The sequence below is a fragment of the Borostomias antarcticus genome (genome assembly GCF_949987555.1).
Source record: "Borostomias antarcticus genome assembly, chromosome: 11".
Taxonomy (NCBI): domain Eukaryota; kingdom Metazoa; phylum Chordata; class Actinopteri; order Stomiiformes; family Stomiidae; genus Borostomias; species Borostomias antarcticus.
In genome coordinates this window covers 9492028-9519771 of record NC_140244.1, presented here as the reverse complement: position 1 = coordinate 9519771, position 27744 = coordinate 9492028, and the positions used below count along the sequence as shown (strand labels likewise).

Genomic DNA, 27744 nt, shown 5'->3' with positions numbered 1-27744 from the left:
TGGCAGTAGCCTACTACGGTGGCCTAGTCTAGCTATAGCCTAAGCTGCTGCTTGCCCACACATATCCTACAAAGCTGGGTTCACATAGAACAGCGTTATAATTAGAATATAACTTTTCTTTTTAAACTGCTTTCTCGGTTTTAAAGATTTGACATGGTGACGATTTAAGACTCCATAAACAAACTGCTTAAAACTCTTGGCTGTTGAAGGAACCCAGTGACCTACCACCAGGCTCCCACTAGGCTACTCTCTCCTAGGTGGCTGGACTGCCCTGTGCCGTGGTGGCCAAGTCTATGTGTCTATAGCCTGCACACATGGCCTGCTGTCCACAGAACAGAGAGGAGAGCAGAGGGTAGGGAGTGGAGTAGAAATGAGAGAAATGTGGATGGCACACCAGCGTCCTATGCACTCTTTATGAGATCTTGAATAGTAATTTCTCTCCTTAGTTGAAATATATGCCTACACCACACTGCTCAGCACAGCCCAGTTACAGGCTTCCTCCATGAACTTAGTCATACATCTATGGTGTTTATATAACAACCATTATAATGACATTTTCCTGTATCCCTACTGAGGAGGGTAAACAGGGATGTTTACATAATGCACCATAGTGAAGGAGTCGCCTCCGGGCCCTGCTTCCCTCTCTACAGCACTAACCTCTCAAGGTCTGACTGCCCTCCTTCCATCTCTATAATCTCCCTCCTTCCTTCCCCTCTTGGTCTTTCTCCCCATCTCTCTCTCTCTTTCTCTCCAGGCTTCCCTCCTCTCACTCGTGACCTGCCCTTGAATTAATTTAACAGAATATTAAAATATACAGGCTTAAAAGCCCAGCTAGGCCACAACCATCACATGCATCGCGTTGTTCAGGAACACACACACAATAAAGTCAGACTTATTTCCATTGTGGTCCTTGTCTGGTACAGCAATGGTTGTCACAGGCTGTCCCTCTCACCTCCCCTCCAGGACATGACTGCTGGGCCTTCTCTCTCTCCTCACCCCCCCCCCTCACCCTATATCACCTAACGCATATTGTAGGACTTGCTGACCTGTCAGACCTCTGGTGTAGTGCAGGGTGTAGAGGTGTATGTGATGCGGTCTATACACCTCTCTCTCCACTGGCATGGATGTTTAGTTCTTAATCACTACTCATATAAAGATTGTAGAACCTATAATGCAAAGTAGTTATTCAAATGTACAGGTATAGCCACTTCTCCACTCGTCAATGCTTCACCGGTACTCAATGTACAATAACACCATATTTACAGTGCATCTAGGAAGTACTCACTCTCCTTCACTTTTTCCACATTTTGTTGTTATACTTATTCCAAAATGGATTAAATTCATTTTTCTCATGAATCTACACACAATACCCCATAGAGACAAAGTTTAAAATGTGTTTTTGTGTGCAAATGTATTAAAAATAAAATATTGAAATATAGTATAGCATGTAGTCTACAATAGGTATTCACACCCTTTACGCAGTACTTTGTTGAAGCATTTTTGGCAGTGATTAGATTGATTAGTTAATTGGAGTCCACCTGTGGTAAATGCAATTGATTGGACATGATTTGGAAAGGCACGCGACTGTGCTGTACTGTATGTAAAGTAGTAACCCACAGTTGACGGTGCACGTGATCACCAAAACAATCTGGGAAACCGCACAAAAAAATTCTGCCACATTGATGGTCCCGAAGAACACAGTGGCCATTCTTAAAGGGTAGTGTGCTATTTTGGACATTTAGCCCCATTTGTGGTCTGTGTACCATGAACCTGAAACATAGAGATGATAATTTAACTGATCGTTCCAGTATTGAGCTAGCTGCCATTCTACAGGCTCTCACTGGGCGCCTGGCCAAACTGAGTAATCGGGGGAGAGGGGCCTTGGTCAGGGAGGTGACCAAGAACCCGATGGTCACAGAGCTCAAGCGTTCCTCTGTGGAGATGGGAGAATCTTCCAGAAGGACAACCATCTCTGCAGCACTCCACCAATCAGGCCTTTATGTAGAGTGGCCAGACGAAAGCCACTCCTCAGTAAAAGGTGGCGGCAGGAACTGGGAGACTAGTCAGGATCGAGTTTAGCCATGTTTTAAGGTTACTTATGATCATATACAATGGTTCAAATCCAAAGGTTGACAAAACTAGCACTTTTGAGAAAGTCTGATAATTGCTCTACCACCGTTTTGGTCATACAATAGATGTGGGAGGGCACCTTGAAAAAATCATTCAAAAAAACATGTTAAACTCTCAATTTCAAAGGCAAGAAACTCACAGAGGTGTTAGTTGGTGTTCTGACATATAATTCGCCATAAAGTAAGATTCTAGTTAATCTGGAAAGGCTTTTTAAAATATTTAGCATAGAACTATTTAGTTGCAGCACATACGTGTGTAAACTTCCGCAAACTAGGTAGCCTAGAAACATAAACAATAACAATAGCTACCGTAAGTAGTTCCGCTTCCTGAATCCCCTCTGCGGATTGATCTACACATCTACAACGGTCGCTTCAATACAAGTCAATGGATTTCATAAAATGATCAATAAAACCCTACAGGATTCATACTTTGCGGTGAATTTGATGTCAGAACACCAATGGACACCAATTACCCCCTCGGTGAGCTTCTTGTCTTTGAAATCGAGTTTCACATGTTTTTGAATGATTTTTCAGGGTGCCCATCAACATCCATTGTATGACCTAAACAGTGGTAGAGCAATTATCAGACTTTCTCAAAAGTGCTTTTGTCAACGTTTTGATCTGAACCATTGTATATGATCATAAGTAACCTTAAAACAGGGCTAAACATGCATTTTCCCTTTACTACTCCTTTAATGAAAACCTGCTCCACAGTGCTCAGGACCTCAGACTGGGGACAACAGGACAATGACCCATAGCACACAGCCAAGACAACTAAGGACTGGCTTCGGGACAAGTCTGTGAATGTTCCCGAGTGCCTAGCCAGAGCCCAGACTTGAACCCAATTGAACATCTGTGGAAAGACCAGACAATAGCTGTGCAGCGACGCTCGCCATCTAGAGCTGGAGCGGATCTGCAGAGACGAATGGGAGAAATACAGGTGTGCAAGCTTGTAGCGTCATACCCAAGCAACACTTGCTGCTGAAATCGCTGCCAAAGGTGCCTCAACAAAGTAGCCTACTGAGAAAAGGGTGTGAATATCTATGTACGTGATTTTTTACGTTTTTATTTTTTATTTTTATACATTTGCAAAAAAACTCGTAATTTTTGTCATTACGGGGTATTGTATGTAGATTGACGACCAAAAATAATTTAATTCATTTTGGAATAAGGTTGTAACATAAAATGTTAAGGTAATAGCCGAGTGTCTGACCACATATGAATAAATTATTTATCCTCTCTCCTGCAATTGCGCTTTGAACACTAGAACTGGCGCTATTATAAATACTGTGTATTATTGCCATTAGGTCAAGCCAGGATATGGAATAATCCCACAGCCGTTTTCATTCTCAAACAACGCCCGACCCCACATAGCTCTGGGCGGAGTCAGTGAAAGCATCTGCAGCGTCATAGCTCTCACACTGGCCTGTCTGTGTCCATTATGACACTGAGCACTCCCTAGGCAGCCACTGAAACCTTGAGATTTGACTATGTCGAGGTCTGTACAAACCATGATATCAGAGCTCCCCACAGCTTGTATGAGTAGAACACTACTTACCTTGTCTCTTCTATAGCAGACTAGGACAGCAGCAGCTAGGTCTAGGTAGGATATCAGTCCACAGAGTGCAGATCCAGCATGTGCTTTATAACCAGCAACCGGACAGTGAAGTTATATATTCAGGATAGAAAAAATATAGCATCACATTTTGAATATAGCCTGCTGGTAAGCCAGCCAGGTAGAGCCTCTGTGCAGTCTGTCTGTCCAGTGGTAGCCTGTCTCTTCTCTCACAGAACTCTATAGCCTTGCAGGCCTCACACATACACCTACCAGCACGATGCCATGCCATATTGTGTGCTTAAATTACTATATTTCTTTGTCTCATTTCTCACACGCAAGCAGTGAACATTGCCACAGACACACACACACACACACCTTTAAACAGTGAACATTCAGTCACACATACACCTTAGAGCAGTGGACATTCCCAATCTCACACAGGTCAGTTTACTCATAGCTGTTATTGCCAGCATCAACATTCTGCTCCTTCAACACACTATAGACACCACTCGGGGCTGGGCCAGGACAGACACACCAAGAGAAACCAATGAGGTACATACAGATGTCATGTTCCCATTTCCTGAGTTTAAAAGTAAATTCATTTGTAAACATGAGCTCAGGCTTTTATACCCCATTGTCAGACTAGCCAAGTTATCATGTCCTTTCATACAGCTGGTCCAATCTGTAGTCCAATGAATGAGTAAGAGGGCAAACATTAATTTGTCCTTTATTCTGGGCTTTAGTAGCTATGGCAGTCACACACGCAAGCACACAGAATTGTGTTGTACAATACTTGTGGGGTCCGCCTAAACTTAACCCTAGCCCTAACCTTTTTACCCCTTATCCCCCAAAATCTAATCCTAAACATAACATTTGACCCCTAACTGGTGTCACAAGTGAGCATTGTTCTTGTTTAACTATTCTTGTCGGTCCCCACAACAAATAGCCTATAGTTAAACATGCCCACACGTACGCACACACCACTGATTCATCAGTTTGTAACCTTCAATTGTCAACTCGTTTCCTGGAGAACTTCATCTCTGAATTCAGTTCCAGTAGAATAAACCACTTTCTCTGTACATGGACAGTAACAGATAACTTTTCTAGAGCTGAACATAGCACAACTTGGCCGGTCAGCATCACAACACTTTAGCTGCGCGTTACCATGGCAACACGAAGCCGCGGGTCACAATGCTTAGGTGTGAATTAGCATGGCAACACTAAAGAATAACAGCATAGCTGTTACCATAGCAACACTCAGCTATACACCTCCTACCTGGAGCGCGGTGTAACACTCTCAGCCAAAACAAAACTTTCATTTTCCTAAGGACATCAGCAAGCAGATGAGAAACATAGAATAGCTGGCAGATCAATATCAGGAATGTCATTTTATTGACAAAAGTGTAGACTGATCAATATATATATACACACACCCGGTGAGATACTTTGTGGCGATGTCCAAATGAATGAAACTTAACAGTTCTCATGAGACAACACTACAAAACTAAGACATCTCAACAGTAGCTACATCTTTGAAAAAACAGCTCTTAGGTTCAAAGAAAACATCGCAGGGGCAAAGAGACTTTATGGGTTAGGTTGCAATAACAATGGAGGTCTTCATAAAAAAATGTAGTCATATCTAAACATTGGAGAAACAAGCAGTACAGTTTCTTTCATACAAGAGAGCAATGACATTGACATTAAGCATTTATTGACAGTGAATGGAAAAACAGCTTGGAGCAAAATGAGCACAGGCTTGAACACCAACACCTGACCTCTGTGACACCATGCATGGCAGCAGGTGGAGGGTTAACCCCGTTAGACAAGCTTCAGAGAGAGGGGAGAAAGAGAGGAGACGAGAAAAGTTAAACCTACTACAGATACTAGATCAGAAGCGTAAGGAGTCAGTCAGAACATCATCTTCATCAGCGGCAGCATCAGAAACCCATCCAACATGCTCCCAGGAGAGGGCGGAGTCAGCTGGAGTCAGCTGCCTCCACCCTCCACCCCCACCCGTCCAGGCCTGCATGTCTGTCTACATTTCAGCATGTCTGTCTGGTTCTCAACATGTCATTCAGGCAGTCAAGAGTGAAACACAACTCGCACATGCTTCACCTCTGGACACGATTGGACTCCAGCTACTACATCACAAGGGCGACAGTCAGCTCTTAGCCAACAGGAAATCCACACACACACACCACAGTATCGTCATCATCGTACTGTACATCAAAATGATGCAGCATGTAACATAAATTCATGTTTTTTTTGCTACTAAGACACTTGATTACTTTGATAATAAAGGATCTAAAAAAAAAAAAGAAAGTAGAGATCGTGAGCTTTTAAAAAGTACGACACTTCTACATTTCCTCCTATGGTTCTTACCAAAGCAAGCGTAGTCAGTGTTAACCTAGGCTGATCTTGACCTTGCGGGCCCCTATGGGCCTGTCGTTGAGGTCCATGACCGCCGACGAGGCCTCGTCGTGGGATTCGAAGGCCACCATCGCCTCACCGGTGGGCAGGCCCTTCTCACTGAACTGCAGGCAAACGGACCCAGGTAGAACCTGGTAGCCGTAGAAGAAGTCCAAGATCTCGTCCACCGTCACTGTGAAGGGCATGTTCTGGATCTTTACGATGGTAGGCCCCCCGCCTCGAGGGTTCCCCGGCCCTGCTGCTGCCTGTCCTCTCAGGGGGTCAGCCACTGGGCCTCCTCCACCACCAACTCCTCCTCCTCCTCCTCCCCCTCCTCCTCCTCCTCCTCCTCCTCCCCGGCCCTGTCCTCCACCGCCCCCTCCTCCTCCCCTTTCTCCTCCTCCTCCTCCTCCTGCACCTCCTCCGCCTCGGCCCTGGCCTCCGTTCTTCCTGGAGCTGTTGTCAAAGGACGGCTGGCCGAAGCCCGGGGGCCCGGTGGCGTTGCCGGGCCGGAACCCCGGCGGCTCCAACATGGGCCCTGGCAGGTGTCCCACCAAGGGAGGGGGGAGGCCCAGGGCTATTTCCCCCAGACCCGCCGCCAGGGGGGGCAGGGGAGGGGGCCCCGCCAGACCGTTACCCGGCCCCGGGAATGGACCCACGAACGGCCCGTTGTTCAGGTTCCCCACGGTGTTTCTGAGGAAGTTGAACTCCTCTCCTGTCATGCCGAAAGGGTTTGCCTGCGCCTGGGCCTGCGCTTGGGCCTGCGCTTGGGCGTGCGCTTGGGCGTGAGCCTGGGCCTGGGCGTGGGCCTGGGCGTGTGACTGGGCGTGTGACTGGGCGTGTGACTGGCCATGTGACTGGCCGTGTGACTGAGAGTTGCCCTGCCCCTGCCCCTGCCCCAGCCCCTTTCCCTGCCCCCTCTTGGCCTGGGGCGGTGGGTTCCTCTCGATCGCCTTCATCTGCTCGAAGGTCACCAGGTGCATGAAGGCATCCCTGCCGTTGAGCTTCTGCCGGTGGAGACGCTCGGCGTTGCGGGCGTCGTCCTCGGAGCGGAACTGCACCACGGCCTGGCCCAGCCCGTTGCCGTTCCCGTCCACCAGGACCTTCAGGCTGTCCTCAAACACCCCGATGCCCTCCAGGAAGAGGCGCACGTCCTTCTTGGACACGTTGTACGGGATGTTGGAGATGTGGCCGCAGTTCCTGGCACCTTTCGCCGGATCCGACGAGCTGTTCTTCTGGTCCCCCTGGGAGCCCTGCATGCGTTTGCGTATGGAGTCGATCTTCTCAAACATGCCATTCTTGCTGATGGGGTGCACCTGGATGAACCTGCTGCCCATGTACTGCATGTGGGAGCCCAGAGCGGTCTTATAGTCCATCTCATTCTTGAATTCCACGAAGCCCTCCCCCGTGGCGCGGCCCGTGGGGCCGTAGGCGATGTACAGGCTGTCCTCCACCACCTCCAGGTTCTTGAAGAAGTCGAAGATCTGCTTCTTGTCGGCCTCGTAGGGCAGGCCCTTCAGGTAGACGCACAACTCCTGTCTGTGGGGCGACCGGGACCTCCCACGCTCCCCTCTGCCACCGGGGGAGGCGGAGGTCATGTTACCGCGCCGATGCCCGTCGTGGGACTCCTGTTGGTTGTTGTTGTTGGGTTTGGAGTGGGCGGGGCCCCCGACGCTGGCCCACTGCCGCTCGGAGGCGGGGCTGATCTCCACAAACCGCTGCCCCATCAGGGCGCCGCCGCGCTTCACTGCCTCAAACGTGTCCTGGGGGGAGAAGAACTTGACCAGGGCTCGGCCGCTGCTCCGCCCGGCATTGTCCCTCAGCAGACGGATGGCGTCCAGCCCCAGGCCGCGGAACATCTCCCGGATGTCCACCTCTGTGGCGGTGAAGGGCAGGCCCTGCAGGTGGGCGTACAGGTCGTCTGGACCCAGTCCTCCATGCGGTCCGCCCAGGCCTGCTGCCCCCCCCACCGCAGCCTTCATGTGTGCCTGCAGGTTGAGGGAGGCCAGGGGGTTCATGTGGCCCAGGAACATGTGGTTGGGTGTCCCCAGGGGCAGGCCTGAGGCCAGACCGCCAGGGGGTGGGACCCCGGGGTTGAAAGGGGGGATGGCTGACATGTGGGGAAGGTGGGACATGGGCGGGACAGGGGGGCCCTGCGTCAGAGCGGAGACGGTGGGGACGGGGGGGAGGGAGGAGACGGGGGGAGGGACTGGCATGGGGGGGATGGGGGGGAGGGAGGGCATGGGGGGCAGGGAGGGCATGGGTGGCGGGCCAGAGTTGAGGGAGGCCATGGTGGTCATGGTGGGGCTGCTGTAGTTGTTGCTGAAGCTGGGGGGCATGCTGCCCTGCATGCTGGAGGGGGTCGAGGCGTAGGTGGAGGGGTTCTTGTTACTGCCGCCGTCGTGGCCGCCGGAGGGCGCCGTGGTGACGGTGGTGGGTGTGGTGTTGCTGAAGCCCCTCCCGCTCCCTGATGTGCTGGCGGGGGGTCCTCCCGGCCTGCTGCCGTTGCCGGCGGCCGTCTCGCCGGTGCCCGTCTCAAAGCGCCGGCGGCTCAGCTCGATCATGTTGTGCATCTCCGTCTTGCTGCTCAGCAGCAGAGACACCTTAGAGCCCTTGATGGCCCCTCCCGTACGCATCATTCCCAGCCTGGCGTCCTCGTCCGTGGCGAACACTATGAACGCCTCGCCGTGCTCCCCCCCCACGATGTGAACCCCCCCGTCAGGGATAGTGAGGCCGGAGAAGAAATGGCGTATGTCCATGGTGCCCGCCACGATGGGCAGGCCCTGGAGACGGATGACCACCGCCATCCTCACTACAAACCTGTCTGACGCCTGGCCTGAGCACACCTGCAGAGAGAGGGACAGGACGTCAGTGGGAGACTGGGGGGTGTCAATTGAGACAGGAGGCAGGGGGGGGTGTCAATTGAGATAGGAAGAGAGGCGACTGGAAGAGAGAATTCATACAGGGAGGGAATAAGAGATACCAGGCGAGAATGAGGCACAGGAGAGATGAGGGGATAGGGACAGGGTAGGGGGGAGGGGACACGAACACAGCAGAACATAAACCATGAGCAACAAGAGAGCAGTCAGATGGATACTCTTAAAATGAACCAAGAACATCAGTTTGCATCCAGTGCATCAACATGAAATCAATACATAAACAAGTGCACACAGTGAACCTGTTGTCCCACACCCATGATGAATGTTGTCAGCATGTACAGTCGTAGAATGTGTGTGTGGGGTGGGCTTTTGTAGTTTAGATTTTTGTGTGGTGAAAAGGTGTTTGAGGGTACTGCGTTAGCACAGTTAGCCTCTTTCAGCCAACAGATAGGACAGCGACCTGGGCAGCATTCGTGACCATGTTTAAAGGACAGGTTCGGAATTTAGCATTATAAGCCATGTTATAAGGTCATTTATGATCATATACAACGGCCGACATCAAAGTTTCATCAAACCTTGCATTCTCGAGATATAGCCTGTCGCCGCTAACACACTCAATGGATCCATAGGTACATAGACAAAATCCCTCAAAAACATCATAAACTCTGATTTTCAATGACAGGAAACTCAACGAGTGGTCACTGGTGACAAAAGAAATCGCCACAAAGTATTCTTCTGATCTGGTTTTATTTATCATTTACCATAGAACTATTTTCACTTGATGTATTTACATTTGTAAACTTCCGCTGGAACTTTTTGAGGACTTGACCGAGTTTGGAGGCTACCATAGAAGAGCTGCTTCCTGGTCACAGTCTACACCACAACAACAAATCGAGAAGCCTAGGATTGCTTTGCAAATGGTATTTAAAGGAGTAGTAAAGGAAAAAATCATGTTTATCGTTAAATCATATTTGATCGAGTTGATCAAAATCAAAAATATTTTAAAAAGCCTTTCCAGATGAACTAGAGTCTTACTTTATGGCGAATTATATGTCAGAACGCCAACTAACACCTCGGTGAGTTTCTTGTCTTTGAAATTGAGAGTTTAACATGTTTTTGAATGATTTTTCAAGGTGCCCACCCACATCCATTGTATGACCAAAACGGTGGTAGAGCAATCAGCAGACTTTCTCAAAAGTGCTAGTTTTGTCAACTTTTTGATCTGAACCATTGTATATGATCATAAGTAACCTTAAAACGGGGCTAAACATGATTTTTCCCTTTACTACTGCTTTAATTGACAGTGTTAGGTAGAAGTGTTTTTGATCAAAACAAATATGGGAAGCGGATGAATCTAAACATCTCTGGCTCTGTTGTCAATACAAATCAATGGATATAATATGATCAATAAAACCAGATCAGAATCATACTTTGTGGCGATTTTTTTTGCCAGAACATCAACGGACACCAGTGACCACTCAGTGAGTTTCCTGTCACAAGCATGCACATTAGACACATCTGTGAGGCCTTGTGAACCTCTGGGAGAGAAGGCAATTTTTATTTTGACACCATTCACTAGGAGTTCGTTTAAGATAGAAATGGAAGGAAATCAGTTGGGCCAGATGATCTGGACCCACACTTGCTGAAACTTGCTTCTGACATCATTGTTGAAGGAGTTTTTATATACCAATAATGTCCTAGGCAAGTTTCAGTCTGGCTTTAGAAAGAAGCATAGCACAACTACTGCAACTATGAAAGTCACAAATTATATAGCTTACTTGAAGAACTTGATTACAAACAGCAATGTGCTGCTTTGTTCATCAATTTGTCTGAGGCATTTGATATGGTAGACCATGTTATTTTATTACAGAGACTGTCTAGTAGGCATTTTAACTAAAGCTGTTGGTTGATTTAACGATAATCTTAGATCACAATGTGTACAGGTTGATGGTATGACTTGGAATATGCTATCCATATGTACTGGGGTTCCGCAGGGATCCATTCTGGGACCTCTATTGTTTACCATTTATATAAATGACCTATTCAGGATGCGAAGGTACATCTCATGCAGATGACACTATAATTTATAGCTCTGCTACCACTCTAGATTATGCTTTCTGCAAGCTGCAAACAGCTTTCAACATTGTTCAAGAAAACCTTTCTCAGCTTAAATTGGTCCTAAATGTGGAGAAAATTAAATTAATAGTATTTACACAATCAAGAAAGGAATGTAACACATTGCCTCAGTTAGTCACATTGCAAAATAAGCTAATACAGGTAGTGTCATCTTACAAATATCTAGGGTTCGTTATTAATGAAACATTGTCTTCAAGCCCGCATCCAACAGCTCACAAAAAGTTTAAACTCAAGCTAGGATTCTTCTTTAGAAATAGGCTAAGGCCTGTTTTTCATTTCAAGCAAGAAAAAACTTCTGTTTCAGACACTTTTTTTCTTTTACCATTGCTAGACTATGGTGATATCCTGCACATGCATGCACGTCTTGCCTGCATACACTAGACACATTGTACCATGGAGCTCTGATGTTTGTGACAAATTCTAGATCCCTCACATATCATTGTACCCTGTATCAGTTAGCAGATTGGACATCACTTACGGTAAAGAGACAAATCCATTTCTATTTATTTGTGTATAAGGTGATCTTGGGTCAGCTACCAACATACCTAGAAACATTACTCACTTTACAGAATCATGGACACTACATCTTACGATCGCAAATCCACATATTGCATAATGTTCCACCCATAAGAACTGACTTTGGTAAAAGGGCCTTCAGATATGCTGCCCCCTCATCTTGGAACACGTTGCAAAAGGACCTAAACCGGGATCACTTTATATCCATTGAATGTTTTAAAACTCAAATTGCAGAGCTGCTGACATTAGTACATGTTTTTAGGTGGCATTGTACATGGATATGACTAGGGAGCTATTAAAGGGCACCGCATATGCTGTTTTTACCTACCTAAAATCGGTTTCTGGGGTCTCAGAAAAGTGAATTTTAATGTCCTATGCAGAAAAAAACTCACATTTCGCCCCTGAGCTATCTTATTTCGTCTGTCTGAATGGATTCCTGTGAAAGCCCCGTTGACCAATGAGATCGAGGGGGAGGGGAGAGGGAGGGGTTGAAATTTCTTCACGAAGAGTTGGGACAAGATGTAGCGATACGTGTGGATTTTTGCAGCCGAAAACGCGATGCGGCATAATTCCTCATGTGACGCGCTCGACTCGGCTGGAAAAAAATGGCGGAATTCAGAATGGTAGGGCTGGGTTTAGAGAGAGAATCAAATGATTCAGAATCGATTCATGAATCCCAAAATCGATCTTTTATTTAATGAATGAATGAATAAATGAAAGAATGAATTGTTCATTAATTCATTCAATGATTCATTCATTCATTCATTTTTGGAAATCAGTATTGATACCCAGCCCTAAAAAAACAGGTTTTAGTAACACTAACCGAATCGATATTGAATCGAATCGAATTGAATCGTGATAATCGATTCTGAACCTTGTGAATCGTAATCGAATCGATTCTTGAAATCTGAATCGATACCCAGCCTTACAGAACGGAAGCAAACCTGGCCACTAGGGCGGGACCTGGGTGGGACTATGATAATACTCCTCGATCTACGTCACCAAAACGTCAGTAACAACGTGGAAAACTCCGAATGGCTTTTAAAGGGTGGAGCTTCCAGGGCAGGAGAAAGTGTGCTGACCATAAACAAATGACTGGGTTGTTTAATATCAACTTTTGTACATTGGTAGGACCATCAGAGACCAACATGTATATGATAAACACATTACAAAATTGATTTAGCATGTGCGGTGTCCTTTAAGAGTTTTTAATTTATTTAATTTCATTCATGTTTTTTTGCACTGTTTTAACTGGATGTCTTTTGCACTGTTTAATCCTTTGATGTATTTGTATGCAATTGTGTGTGCTGCATTTTTGTCCAGGGCTCACCTGAAAAAGAGATGTAACTGGCTGTCATGTTCATTTATATGCTGATGATACAATTCTCTACTGTATTGCGGATACTGTTCAGGAAGCCAGTTAACCTGCAGTTTGCTTTTAATGTACTACAGGAAGCTCTCGTCAATCTTAAACTTGTCCTTAATCCTAGCAAATCTAAGTTGATGTTGTTTTCTAGAGCCAGGACTATTGATTATGATAGATTCCACCTTTCAACTGCTAATGGCTTGCATATTGAGTGTCACGGAGTACAAATATCTTGCTTTGTGGTTGGATGATAAACTCTCTTTCAAGTTTCATGTAGATAATATAGCCTCTAAGCTGCGGCAGAAAATTGTCTTCCTGTAAAGAAATCGTTCTAGCTTTCCTATGTTCAGTAGGAAAATAACTGTTCAAGCTGTTTTTCCTATCAGTATTAGACTATGGTGATACTATCTATAGACATGCTTCCGTGACAACCTTGAAACCCTTGGACTCTACCACTCCATCCTAAGATTTATTTTAGAATTCGGGTGAGCGGTCACACGCTTTCAACTTGCGAAACCATGGGATTCACCGTTAAGAGAAGGCAGGTGCGAACTCATCCAGCGGTTTACGAACACGTCGTGAATCAGACAGGAGCTTTCTTTAGAAACGTTCTTAAGAAGAAATTTAAGAACGGAACTCAGTAAGATATTGGTGAATAAGGCCCAGTGTGCTTAATACTTGCTAATGTGCTAAAATGAGATAACAGGCTAGGATCAAAAGTCTCTGCAGTTAGGCTATGTTGGTCATCTGCTCCGGAGCTGTTGATATAAATAAAAGTTGGGTAGGAGTAAAATTATATAAAAAAAATTCAGCAATTCAGCAATTTAAAAATATAAAATAACATTACACCTGACTGCAAAACAAACTTTAGAACATATGTATTTGAGTATACATTGAGAGGGGTGCTATAGTAGTGCCATGTAGTGTTGATCTGGAGTGACTGGGTCAATTTGGGTGAATGGGAGCTATTGAGAAAAGAGATGAATTTATCATTAAAATGAAATAGAATAGGGACTAAAATCCAATAAAAGGAGCTGTGTCCTATTTGTCCAATGTAGTATAATATTCTATGTTGTTTTGGAGTGTCACATGACATGGGAGCTATTGAAAAAAAGACATTTTCTATTAAAATATTATAAAATAGGTATTAATAGGTACTAAAATCCAATAAAAGTATTATGTAGTATAATATTCTGTGTTGATTTGGAGTCACTGAGTCACATAATATGGAAGCTATTGAAAAAGAGAGATCTTTTGACATTTGTAAGGTATAATTTGTTGATGGCCCCTAGCCATTGGCGTTGACTACTAACAGGCAGGTCATGAAGACCGTTGCATTGCGGGTCAAACCCCGGGTTGAAGTAGGAGAAATAAGACAATAAGACTGGGTGTTCGAATATGTTTTGAATATCTAACTTGAAACCAACACCTACAGTACGTGTTCTACCTTTTTTCTTGTTCTCCTTTCCTCCAGAGCTCTTTGCTCTGACTCATGCCTGCATCGCTCTGCTCCAGAGGTAACCTTGCTAGAGTCGCAGGCTCAGAGGACAACATGCTTACACTGTTTATTTGGCTGTCATGAGTTCACATGACTGACATCCTGTCAATGTTCTATTTGATCATAAACCTCAGCTTCACCATGGACTTGATTTTAAAATTTGTGCACATTTTGGGAATATGTATTTTTTGCAACTTTGTACTTTTTGCACACACTATATATTGTGCCTTTCTGTGTCTTATTGCACAACCCCCCCACTCCCCCGTTTGTACATTTCCATGCCACTGTTCCATTTGTTATATGTTATTGTATTGCTATCATGTGTACTTTTTCACTGCAAGAAAAAGAATTTCCCTTCGGGGATAAAGTTCATATATATATATATCCATCCATCCATCTTAAACCTTTAGAGAACAAATAAATGGCTGAAAGTGTATGATTTTGTGATGCAAGCTAGTTTATGATGTAAGCTAGTTGAGCTGTTATAAAATTACATAATATATTCCTTCTCATTTGGTAGAGAGCGCTGCTCTGCACTGTCTGACCAAACTTCACAGACGCACTAACATACCTAAAAGACTTCAAGTGCACTATAGACTGGGGATAAGCTAACAAGTACCAGGTCCTTCTAGAGAACTGAACTCTAGTGGCCCAGTCATACGGAGGTGTGTGTGACTGAGGTAGGCCAAACTGTGACCTCAGCTGGTCACCGTTACACGCTTACCTGTGGTAACAAGATGTGCTTCGATACACAGTCACACAGCAGGATATCCAAGCCAATCCTGACGCCAAGCAATTATTATCATCAACTCAAGACTGCAACAAAAGAACAGGAGATGGAGACAGAGATGTCAGCAGACAGCAGGCAGAGAGAGAGACAGAGAGATAGAGAGACTCCTCACAGCAGCACTGGCTTCAGCCCCAGCATGGCACAGGTTTAGCTTTTAGCCTGGCACCTGGAGGCGCTGGGGGAGGTACAGGACAGAGGCTACAACGTGGGCATCAACAGTTGGAGCAGAAGGGACAGAGTTTTGAATGGCTGCTTTGCCATCAAGCCAAACACCACTGAGGGAAATTCACATCACATGACACCATACATATCTCATACAATATTCTTGTTGATCCAAAGCATTTCATTCATATTCATGTTGGTACAAAGCATTTCATCACAGCAAATCAATCAATGATACAGTAACAGCGACATCATCATGCAGGCCACTGACAGTGACAGCCTTTTGCAGTGAAATACTGGAACGCCCCGATCCCATCCCATAACTTTAATCTCATTGATTCTCCACATGTTCAAGAGTTCAAGCGTGTTCAGTTTGTTTGTTGACTGTTGTGACTGGAAGACATGGCAGAGAGATAGGGTAAAATGGTGAAACATGAGGAAGAGGATTAAGAACCTTGTTGGACCAATCATATCACAGATCCCGAAATCATTCAGCCTAATTAGACACAGTAAACTCTCTGAAACTACACTGATACCTACGTAGCCTTTGGTGACTCAAAAATGCTCTCCGGCATTATGATCTACCACAAACGCTTCAGCAGTGGTTACACAGAACCCACACAACTCAACAGCAATTAGACCTGACCTCAACACACCAGAGACACCGTCTGTCTGATCAATTTTGTATCTCTCACATCAAGATATCTCACCACCAGACAACAGAAACCAAAACAAGATCAACCAGCCTCTGCCTGCAAGGCCTCATCAGCAAACCAGCTCACAAACCATCAAGAGATGACAGGTTCATAAGATCACTGATCAACAGCTCCTAAGATGGCAGGTAACTGTGCACCAGCCCGCCACACCCACATGACAATACACAGACAACGCCAGTCGCAGAATTTCTAGCTCCCTTCTAAAGTAACAATAACAACGCTTGGATCACACAGGGGCCCATCCCCTCATCTAGCTGGCTGACCAGACCTCATCCCTCTCAGCCTGAGTGCGAGGTTGGCTGATCTAGCTTGGTTCACATGTTCATGCCATCAACGCTGGCATCTTCTGAAACAGCTTCAACAGCTGGATCACGGGACCATAGCACACCCTGCTGTCCACCCCCATCCATCACCCTCTCCTACTCAGTTCAACAGCTGTGGGGTGTTTAAGAGCCGAACAGCTCCAAGCATTTCAGCTGTAGCCTGGAGGTCTTAAACATGCCTGTATGTTGTTTCCATATGCAAAAGATGGCTCCCACAAACACAAAACGCTCATTTATCAGCAAAGGTAAAAGCATGAACAGCACCATAAACAGCCATAGTGTGTAGAATAACCAGAAGCAGCACAAACACCACACAGCATCAGATACCAGTCTTGCTACTACCGTTCATACACCAAACCTCCTTGGTATTCAGAGGTCCATATTACCAAATTGGTAACAATACTGACCAATGACCAGAGCAGCCAGTCAATCAAGTCAGCTATCTTTCAAAACTGCAATCAGTATCCCAACGGAGCCCAAGACCTAAACCACGCACGGGTGAAGGTCTCGACATTGGTTTCATTCATGGAAGTTCAGATTTACCAGATTATATGGTTATTATGGCAGTGGTATCATCGTTCTTTCAACGGGTGAGCAAAAGCCAGCAGAAGAACACATCTGTGGAAATAGGACACTGCAGTATCCAATCATTGTTATATTAGTCTGGTGATGGACTCACTGTTATTCCATTTCCATCTGTGCATTATTATCTAAAGCATTATTATTAATGAAAACCTGACAACTGCGAAGGAACGGGATGCTCGATCAAAACACTGGCAACATCAGAACAGTAACGGCAGCGAAATCTGGAGGAGTTGGGAGTGCAGTATTGGCAACAAACAGCAGCTAGCAAACCAAACAAACACAGACACGATTATTGATCAATTCTTAAGTTTTATGGACACCCCATCAACTCGTGACAACACCGATCTACCCTGGTAGCAACATAGGATTTTAAACTTTGCAGCAGGCATGAACCGACAAAATGGCGCTGATAGTCCCACAATGAAAATCATTCTCCAGCAGGAACAGCGATAGCTAGCTAGCTAACATAAGATGGGTAACTAGCTAGCCCACCGCAATCTGACAATTCGCTAACCATATACAGAACTCGGACACAAAGACAACGTATTTGTTTTTGCAAACTAGTTACTTCAAATGAGAATCAGAATGCCAGCATTTAGCTAGCTAAAAGGCAAATAGCCCATCCAGACAACCCACCAAAACAAGCTATCCTAGCATAGCTAGCCAGCAACCTTTGCTAGCTACCTGCACATAACACAATTCAATAAACCTGTTCCTCTTGGAATATGTGTGAATTACTGTGTTGGTATATCCTCCTTACCGATATATCTGTCAATTAACAGATCTTATTTTATACACTGAGACGCTGTGGTGCGTCCTCTCCAGCCCGTGCTCTTCTCGTTCTGCACGAAATGTCGGTTGCGAGAGGCAAGGGAGACAGCGCGTGCTATTCTCTCCTGACACAAGCGTGGCCACTACTGGACTGTATGGAATGGCAGGACGGGTGTCTGATTATACAACCACATTGTAACATCACTGTAACAGAACAGAGGAAACTCAAGAACATGTTTCACAAGATGTTTATTAGTTATAATAGCCAGTAACTGTGCATAGGATAGGACAGGTTGCAGACAAGCAAATGTGTACCTTCTCTAACGTAAAATCAACGTGCTGTTGTAGCTTCCACAATGACTTCTCATTCATGTCTTTTGATACATTAACTCTACGAAAAAAGTTATAATGTGCAAATATGTTGTATTGGTGTTTTAAGAGATAAGATATACTTTATTGATCCGAAGGGGGAAATTGTTGAAAGGGGGTAAGGTTAAGATTTGACCCGTGACGTTCCGGTGATGACTATGCTACACAGTACACAAGTGTCATGGCTGATGGTGTGGGCATGCACGGACTGTACACAGCTTGTCATGTCAATCAAACAAAATAGAAAAATCTGCATCTCAATCATTGCACAATCCAGCCAGGGGAGAAAATGGGGGCACCCACTTTCTGCAAATAGCTGAGTCACAGTGACACACTCGCATATACACACACAAACACACATTTCCTCTAACATCCACCACCTCAATTAAGAGCACATAATTTATGCATTGATAAAAAAAACTTTGCTGGGGAGGTCTGCAGGACGTTTGTGCGTGTTTCTTGACAGAAGGGCGTATCCTGGAGCTCCTGGCAAACGCTGGCAGGGCCCAGCAGGCAGAGGGCTGTCCTCGCAGGCTCGTCTCAGGCGGTCCGTCTCTAGTGCTGCGCCCACGTGATGCTCTTCAGATCAATACCCTCTTGGACCATCTCCCACAGAGGACTGAGGAGACGAGGGGAGAGTTTGATTTTCATTTCGTAAGAATGTAGAAAGAGGTGCTCAAGAAACTACACAATGCCAGACCCCCTTCCTGGCCTGTTCGACGGACATATCTGGCCCATGTACATCACACATAAGAACAACAGTTAGGTTACACCAGTTAGGCTGGGCTGGGTATTGCAGTAGGACGGTCAGACGGACGGAGGTCAGACGGGTCATGCGGTCTCACCTCATCTCCCTCAGCCGTGTCACGTGCTGGATGCATTTGTTTGCCGTGAAGTCGATTTCCTCCTCTGTGCTGAACCGACCGATTCCGAACCTGCGGGTTCAAACGCACAGTCAGCACGCTGAGGGCTGGGAAACGGGAGCATAGCGCAGCAGAGCGCTCCCCTCCTGCTTCCCTCCTGCTCCTCCTAACACCCCGTGGTGTCGGGTTCCAGAACGTTGCCCACCTGATGGAGGAGTGAGCCAGGTCCTCCTCGGCTCCGATGGCCCTTAGAACGTAGGACGGTTCCAGGGAGGCAGAGGTGCATGCACTAGAGAGAAACATCACAATAAGCTGTAAACGACACTGTGTTTGTTTGTTTGTGTCTCTGTGTGTGTGTGTGTGTGTGTGTGTGTGTGTGTGTGTGTGTGTGTGTGTGTGTGTGTGTGTGTGTGTGTGCACGCGCGAGCACATCTTACCTGCCAGAGGACAGAGCGACATCTTTCAGGGCCATCAGTAGACTCTCTCCCTCCACGTAGGCAAATGACAGGTTAACACAGCCTGGAGAACAACCAACGCACAGCAGTCAAAACACTCGTCACTAAACATCTAGTTTCTACACCTTAACAAATGTGTTGTACTGCTTGTCTCTACTATAATATGTCACCTTGTTATTTTTGGTGTTGCGTGCTGTGTGTTTGTTTCTGCTGTGTGCGCGTGTTGGTGTTACCTGGGTATCTCTTTTCTGGATCTCCATTCATCACCACATCGGGGATCTCAGCCATGATCTTATTGATCAGCCGGTCGGCCAGCATGGACACGTGCCGATGGTCGTACTGGGGGGGAGACGAGAACACGCACACACGCTCACGTCTAGGGCGAAAGGTAATCAGGTAACCATCGTGAGCAACACTCTCGCATGCAGGCATCTGACCCAGGTTCAGATAGAGCTACACACTCGCCAACCCTCCCTGCAGTACAGAACCCAGAGTCTGATCCATCTTCTCTAATGGGCCCTTCTGAGACAGGGCCATGCAGCCCTGAGATATTCTGCTCGATATTCACACTGATAAATAACAGATGTTGCGTTTCTAGAACCATGCGCTTTACTTCCTGTGGGTAAACACGAGAGATGAAAACAAACAGTCAGAACTGGGACTCGACATCCTGACTGCAGCTGCAATCTTCTAGTCTACACAGAGAGACCGGCTGACAGAGAGACAGGCAAATAGTCTGCATGGGCAACTAGCTCAGACAATAGATTCATGATCTATGATCACCAATTCCATCGGCCAAGAGGCGGACTGACTGGGTCGGGGAAAGATGCGGTCGGGCCTTGGCGGGGTTGGGATCGGGGTGTGGTTGGGGTCCGGCGATGGTCAGGTGTGGCTGTCCCTACCTCCATCTCGTGCTGGGCGATCTCGCAGGCGGCCCCGAGGCCCACGGCCAGGGGGGTGGGCACAGTGCCCGACCGGAGGCCCCTCTCCTGACCCCCTCCGTTCTGCAGGGGCTCCAGTCTCACGCGCGGACGCCTCCGCACGAACAGCGCCCCCACGCCTGGTGTGCACGCGCGCGCGCGCACGCACACACACACACACACACACCAAGTCATTTCACACACAGCAAAGGATCCTGTAATTAGTTATGCTAACCCTGATTGTAGGTTGAAGTTAGGGCATGGACAGAGGGCTACAACTAGGGATGGGTAGGTTAGTCAAGCCTAGTGCAAAAGTAGTAGTCGGTACCTTTGGGTCCGTAGATCTTGTGTCCACTGATGGACATGAGGTCCACCTTCGAGTCAGCGACATTGATGGGGATCTTACCGATGGCCTGTGCAGCGTCCGTGTGGAAGAACACGCCCCTGGAGCGGCAGATCTGACCTGGGGTTGGGGGGGGGGGAGGGGGAGCACACATGTGAGAGGCAGCATGATGCACGTGTGATAACATGACTCTGTATGAACATTTGTATGACGCGAGAGTATTTCTCAAACATAGGTGATAGTGGTGCTAATGGTAGTATGGAAAGGAGAGGAGGTTATGGTGTAGTGGTATATAGTATAGCTAGAGGTGGTCGTATCGATGTTGGATGGAGGCATACCGATCTCCTTGATTGGCTGTTCGACTCCAATCTCGTTGTTGATGGTCATGATGGAGACCAGGCTGGTGTCTGGACGAATGGACTCCTCCAGCACCTGGAACCCAACAATAGATATGGTAAATGGACTTATCCAAAGCGCTTTACAATGGCCTCTCATTCACCCATTCACACACACATACCAATGGTGGCAGCTGCCATACAAGGTGCTAGCCTGCTCATTGGGAGCAATTTGGTTCTGTGTCTTGCCCAAGGACACTTCGACATATGGACAGGAGGCGGGATTCAAACCGCAGACCCTACGATCACTGGACGACCTGCTCTACCACTCAGATATTCAGAGTATCTCTCAGCTCTCTGATCAATATACCATCAACCTTGCCAGACGAATACTGGACGATCCTTCCCATCCACTCTTCTCAGAGTTCCCCCTACTTCCCTCTGGACGCAGGTTTAGAATGCCCAAAACAAGGACAAAACGAGCCAGCACTTCTTTTGTGCCAAGAAGCATTAAATTGTTGAACAGCTGTTGATGCCTGTTGCAGTGATGATGATGTTGATGCGATGATGTTGGTGAGGATGGTGATGACGATGATGGTGGTTGGTGACATTGTGGTGTTGGTGATGGGCGTACATTTTAATGTTTTCTGTATGCTTGACGTGTGCTAAACAAATTCCCCTCTGGGGCAATAAAGAATTCAATTCAATTCAATTCAATTCACTGAGCCACAGTTGCCCCAAGATACTGACATAAGCTGATGCTCCTGGAATAATACATAACAAGCACGCATGCACGCGCACACACACACCCCCACACACCCCCACATACCCCCACACACCCCCACACACCCCCACACACACACCCCCACACACCCCCACACACACACACCCACACACACCCACACACACCCACACACACCCACACACACACCCACCCACACACACCCACACACCCTCTGAGGCCCTGAGGGTTCAGGTCAGGGTTGGATCTTACCTTCAGGTCGATCAGCCCGTTGGTCTGGACCGGGAGGTAGGTGATGTCAAAGCCCTCTGACTCCAGGATCCGGCAGGAGTCTAGAACACACTTGTGCTCTGTCTGCGAGGTGATCACATGCTTCTTCTTGGTCTTGTAGAACCGAGCCACGCCCTGGGAGCAAAGCATAGCAGGAGAAGACAAACAATTCAGCAACCATTCCTCTCCATCTCTGATTAGTTTTGAGATACAAAGGGAACAATGAAACAATGCAGTCTTGCAATGCAGTCTTCAGCCAGGCACTGTGATCAGGGCTGGAAATTAACACCTGCCACCGGACAAATGCAGGTCAAATTTCCAATTGCCGGCTAGATTTCAGAAGGCTATCTGAACAAAAAATATACTTGGCCGGTAGATGTTTTCATCTACAGTCCCCTTGGCAGGTGACTCACCGTGAGCCAAAAAGTTAATTTTCACCCCTGACTGTGATCATATAGTAGTGCAGAGGACAGGGGAGAAGAAAGGACAGGGCAAGAGAGGAGAGGAGAAAAGAGGAGAAATGCAGAGAGGGGAGGGGGGAGGAGAGAGAGTAGAGGGGAGGTGGGAAGGAGAGAGGGAGAAGAGGAGGACACACTTACCTTGATTGACAGGTTGTTGGACTCGGTGGCTCCGCTTGTGAAGATGATCTCTCTGGGATCGGCGGCGATCAGGTCAGCAACTTGCTGCGAGGACAATGACATCACATGAACCTGTAACTCCTGTCAACTGTCAACGTGGCGGTGCTAATGGATGGTGCCTAGAAAATATTTCCGCTCCTGTTTACCTTTCGGGCTTTCTCCATCGCACTCTCACTCTCCCAGCCATAGGCGTGTGTGCGGGAGTGAGGGTTACCGTAGTAATTGACCTGGTAAGGAAGCATGGCGTCCAGAACTCTAGGGTCCTGTCAGAGAAAAGAAGAACCACACGGTTTCAGTAAGAAACACACAGGTAGAGACAGTTACACTATCTCACAGTTTCATCTAGCCATGAAATCACACAGGCCTTAACACAGAATGCAAACACACAGAATGCAAACACACACGCACACATGCGTGCGCGAGATGGAGGATGGAGCTGTAATTCAGGAATCCATAAGCAATACAAATAGCAAACAATATCTAATCATTCTTATGTTTAGAAGTTCAGCAATTCATTTCCATGTTTTTCTTTAATTAACAAAGATATATGACCACCATTGTCTATGTTACCATCTAAGGATTATAAGAATAAAATTAAGTTGATATTCTCATTTACTTTGCTGATTCTAAGAGCAAGATTCATTTAATTATTCTCATTAAATAGTGTAGTCACAGATGATGCTACAATAATCAACCTTTCTAAGTTAACCAATTTAATATATTTGTTGATTTAATTATGCAAATGATAAGTTACAATTATTAGGATAATTAAAATGATGACTACGTTGATTGTGTTAAGTCCAGACATGATGGAGACAATAACAAGACGACTCTTAGACGGGGTTTAACTGAGGACACACTGGGGGTTCACTGCTAGGCCAAGAGCGTCCCTTACATGTCTGCTAGTATCAGAGGAAGTAGCCTAATCCTCAGTTTGGAGCCAAAGAGGAAGGCACAGTGTACACAGGACACACTGACAAAAACGTTTTGTAACATAGAAAAATCATTATGTAACGCTACACTGCCAGATTTATGAAACCACCCAAATGCTGATCTTGATTGCCAATCCCACTGGCATTGCCTTGTTAGGACAGAATCAGGTCTTTGTTAGGGGTGGAGGAAATTAGATATCTCTTACTCATGAATACTTTGTATAAAATGAACTGATAGTAGATTTGAGAAGGCTTTGACTTCTGCTTTCTCCCTATGCATATCTTTTGGGTTCTGAGGCCGCATTCACAAAATATCCTAAGGCTAAAAGTTGCTCCTAGATGAAATTGGTCTCAAAGTCACAAAGCATTTTAAAAATAAGACAGTTCCTAAACCCAAGAAAGATTGGGAGTGGTGGAGAGGACTTTAGAGAGTCAGTGAGCATAACGGTCCTCTCCAGTCCGCAAATAGTCCTGGTTGTGGCGGGTCATTTCATTTCATAACTTTCATAACTTTTCGGATGCGTAGCTGACTAAAGCGGTGTTTATGTAAGGTGGTAATACGCGTTGGCAAGTCAGAGAGTCCCAATTGAATCTAGTGTGGACAAGTGAGGGTGGAAGATATACTAACAAGCGACGCAGTGGAAAGATATGGAAATTGTAGCCATATGATAATATGGGTAAACAATATGCACAGTGATTCCCTAAGATTCTTTCCGAATACAGCCCCTGATTTCCAGACTCATTGCATCTGTATGTCCATCTCGGGAGGTAGAAAAGCCGGCTGGAGATCGGAAGGTCGACGGTTCGATCCCAGCTCCAGGCATTGTGCCCAAGCGTCTTTGTGGCGAGGTAGCTAATACTGTCGCCTCACAGCAAGAAGGTCTCTGGGCCTTTCTGTGCGGAGTTTGCATGTTCTCCCTGTGTTCGCAATAACCCAATACGTTCCCAGAAGAACAGTTTCTCTTCAGTCCGGTGACCAAGACCTGGACTGAGCACTTGGAATTGGTCCACTGCTCCTGGTTGCTCCTGGAGGACAGCTTGAATGGGAGAAATGCAGGGAGCAATTTCCACCAGCAACTCCCGTAATTGCATGTGTGTCGTGTTGCCACACAATGTGTCACTGTGTGACCGAATAAAGACACTTTCTATTACTCCCCTTTGGAAAGGCAATCCAGCTCCGTCCAGACTTCACTCACTCAACTCATAAACACAGGGGTAAAGTGGAAACTCATACCATTGGAGTTGTGGCTTGGAAGTCCATGTAGAGCGGCCGCATCTCATCCCTCTCCAACTCACGGCTTTTGATCAGTTCTGGTAAAACAATAACATGGTCTTGCGAGGGCTGACACAAAGCAAGACGACTAGCTAACGTTAAGTTACTATGATTGCTATGCTAACTAACAACTAACGTTAGCCTAGCTGTAAGTAACTCGACAGCTAATCTGACTAACTTTGCCACTAGCAAGTAAACGAAACAAACAAACAAAAAGAGTAAAATCTAACTGCGTCATCAGGGCTAGCTAGAAACCACCCTGCTAAAAGCATAAGCTAGCTAGGGAACTTCAGTGTGAGATAGCTAGAGTAGGTGTCATCTCGTGTTACCTTTCTCAACAGCATTTGCTGCGCTTTGGGCATAGCTCCGGTGACCGGGGAACGCTCGCATGGTCCCCAGGAGCCTGAAGGCGGCCGTCTTGCTCATCATCTTCAGTTGAGTTGTCATGGTTAGCCAGCTGCTGGCTAACAACTACACAGATTCACACGCTGAATTCACAGCGGGAAAAACTGGGTTATCAAGGGGATATTTGAAATATCCCAATGTAACAATCTTTCCGAATAACGTTTTGATCAAACACAGATAGTCTTCTCGGGGTTCCAGGAGTGCAGCATGCGTCACTAAAGTCGAAAGCTCCCCGAGTTATACAACTGGCAGCTGCGACCTCGGGATGTGATTGGTTAAGAGTCGTTATATGTTCTCTTGTAGGCACTCAGCAGCAGTACGAGAACCCGAGAATGACTGCGCTCATGGATGTGTCAGAGTGGAACCCTTGTTGATTTTGTGTAATCATTGCTAAGCGGCTGCTGAACATGGATGTATTAATTAAACTGGATACATTCACTGGCCGCTATCAACAATGAAGCCCTATTGAACCGCGCCATCTTGGCAAATTTGTAGTCATTTGACTATTTCCGGTGACTTTTGACTTGCGCAGTTGTGCTTTTCTGGCCTTCCGGTGACTTTTGACTTGCGCAGTTGAGCTTCTCTGGCCGACGCGCGTCCACGAAAAAGTTCACATTTATCTGAAATGTAGACGCACGTTCCCGGCTCTCTCGGCTCTCCCCGCTTTGATTTAGCAATGAAAACCGGCTTGCATATTAACCTGTTTTTGTCAAATATATCAATTGGAGAAATTATTTTTTCATCCAGGCATCTTAGTTTTAACAGGTTAAATATAATTGAACATGTTTTGTTTGCTAGTAGATGGTATTCATTCCGTTCGCGATAACGTTATTGCAGCCAGGCTAAATTCCTCCAGGGAGCCAGTGACCGGCGAGTTGAAGAGCTTCACTCCCCGCCAGCAGGAGCTCTGGCCGCGGCTACCGCATCTCGGAAAACCCGCTGAGTTCATGGCTGCTATTTCACACTCGCCCTTGATCAATCCCAATACCGATCCATGGTAATAATGAATCAATCGTTCAGATCAGATCGGCAGTGCTGCATGCATGTTACAACATCATTGTTAGCTTTATTAACATAACCATAGCCTACATTTATCTCTCTAACGTTAGGCTATCCATCTTACACCAGTCGGCCATTCGATAGCTGGAAGCGGTCAACGCCAACGTTGACTGAAAACACCCAAACTCAGTGTATCGTTTCATCTTCATGCTACACATCAACTCCTTTACATTGTATGTGAATAAATTCCTGTTATTCTAAAAATATCCCATTTCTGTCCATTCCTGGAAAAGGCTAATAATTGCTGTCAAATGATCACTCCAGTTTATCAACGTATCCCACTACCATTTCAACTATGCACAGGAGATTGTCTTATATATATATATGTGTGTGTATGGAGCAATTGTTTTTAATGTCCGACTTTTGTCTGTGCTGTTCAGTAAATGTGCATCTGTCCTAATTTATTGTAGCCTATCTACTACACAACCTAGTTCAAATTTATGAATCTTCCGCGGCGTGATCATTTCCAAACCAAATTGCGGCGGGGGGGGGGGGGGGGGGGGGGGGGGGGGGCATTAAAAGCATTACAAATTAGACATTAAAAGCATTAAAACGAAATGTGAAACAGCATGACAACATACATATTCCTTGATTATTTGTATGCTGTGTTGTCCCGTCTGAGTTTGTCCTGTTCGTGATTGGTCTCGTGTTCCCACTCGATAGGCTTGCACCTTGACGTTGGTGAGTGGGCTTTAAACCAAGACGGGCTGTATGTGTATGTGTGTATGTATGTGGTTTGTGTGTCATATTCTATTATTGAAATGTAATAACAGAAACAGTGTGCCTCCTCTTATCCTCACAGCTCAAGCCATTTTTAGGAGACCAGTTCACACCTCAACCAGACCTGCTGCTGTTTAGGACCTGCTTTAAGCCCTTTTTTGTGGTGTCCGTTTTCTGTGTTCTGTGTCAAGTAAGCCAACCCACCTTCAATGCAGTGTAGCCTCCACATTTGAATGGTTACAGCAGTCTTGTCGTCTACAAGCAACAGTCTCTGGCTTTGCATGGCAATTTATGTAGTATCATCCGAGTTCTACAAATGCTGTACTTTTTTGTACTGTAAGTAACCCCTCAATTATTCAATTTTACTGGGGAGCAGTGACCATAGCCTACTTGCCAACCCTCCTGACTTCCGCGGGAGATTCATAAATTTGAACTAGGTTGTGTAGTAGATAGGCTACAATAAATTAGGACAGATGCACATTTACTGAACAGCACAGACAAAAGTCGGACATTAAAAACAATTGCTCCATACACACATATATATATATATATATATATAATGTTTCACATTTCGTTTTAATG

The 27744-nt window shown here is 46.1% G+C and overlaps 3 protein-coding genes across 3 annotated transcripts in view; all 3 read right to left on the bottom strand.

The window, feature by feature from the left end:
* Nucleotides 1-17904, bottom strand: part of cpne1 (copine I) — a 37165-nt gene extending 19261 nt beyond the window's left edge. The window contains exon 1 of the mRNA XM_084445985.1: nucleotides 17828-17904. The gene's annotated coding sequence lies outside the window, so the exon portion shown is untranslated. The remainder of the gene's footprint in view (nucleotides 1-17827) is intronic.
* On the bottom strand, nucleotides 254-9292 carry rbm12 (RNA binding motif protein 12; the record flags this gene model as incomplete). The annotated part of the gene is made up of 5 exons (XM_084446046.1): nucleotides 254-322; nucleotides 1842-1933; nucleotides 6095-6367; nucleotides 6515-8942; nucleotides 9275-9292. The coding sequence occupies 5 exons, from the start codon at nucleotides 9290-9292 to the stop codon at nucleotides 254-256; spliced, it is 2880 nt and encodes a 959-aa protein (XP_084302172.1).
* Nucleotides 17905-18079: 175 nt separating the features above from the next.
* nfs1 (NFS1 cysteine desulfurase) lies at nucleotides 18080-25727 on the bottom strand. Its single transcript, XM_084445922.1, has 13 exons — nucleotides 25308-25727; nucleotides 24940-25016; nucleotides 22920-23036; nucleotides 22735-22818; nucleotides 22118-22270; nucleotides 21127-21220; nucleotides 20774-20908; nucleotides 20428-20585; nucleotides 19759-19864; nucleotides 19508-19589; nucleotides 19276-19359; nucleotides 19053-19142; nucleotides 18080-18826 (listed from the first exon to the last, which is right to left on the bottom strand). The coding sequence occupies exons 1-13, from the start codon at nucleotides 25423-25425 to the stop codon at nucleotides 18763-18765; spliced, it is 1362 nt and encodes a 453-aa protein (XP_084302048.1). The 5' UTR covers nucleotides 25426-25727; the 3' UTR covers nucleotides 18080-18762.
* Between the last annotated feature and the right edge of the window lie 2017 nt (nucleotides 25728-27744).

Coding starts and splice junctions, on each gene's coding strand:
- nfs1 (XM_084445922.1), bottom strand. CDS start 25,425: ATGACAACTCAACTGAAGATGATGAGCAAGACGGCCGCCTTCAGGCTC. Junction 19,865..20,427: donor TCGCCCAGCACGAGATGGAG/GTAGGGACAGCC, acceptor TCTCCCCCCCAG/TACGACCATCGGCACGTGTC. Junction 19,143..19,275: donor CTGGCTCACTCCTCCATCAG/GTGGGCAACGTT, acceptor TTGAACCCGCAG/GTTCGGAATCGGTCGGTTCA.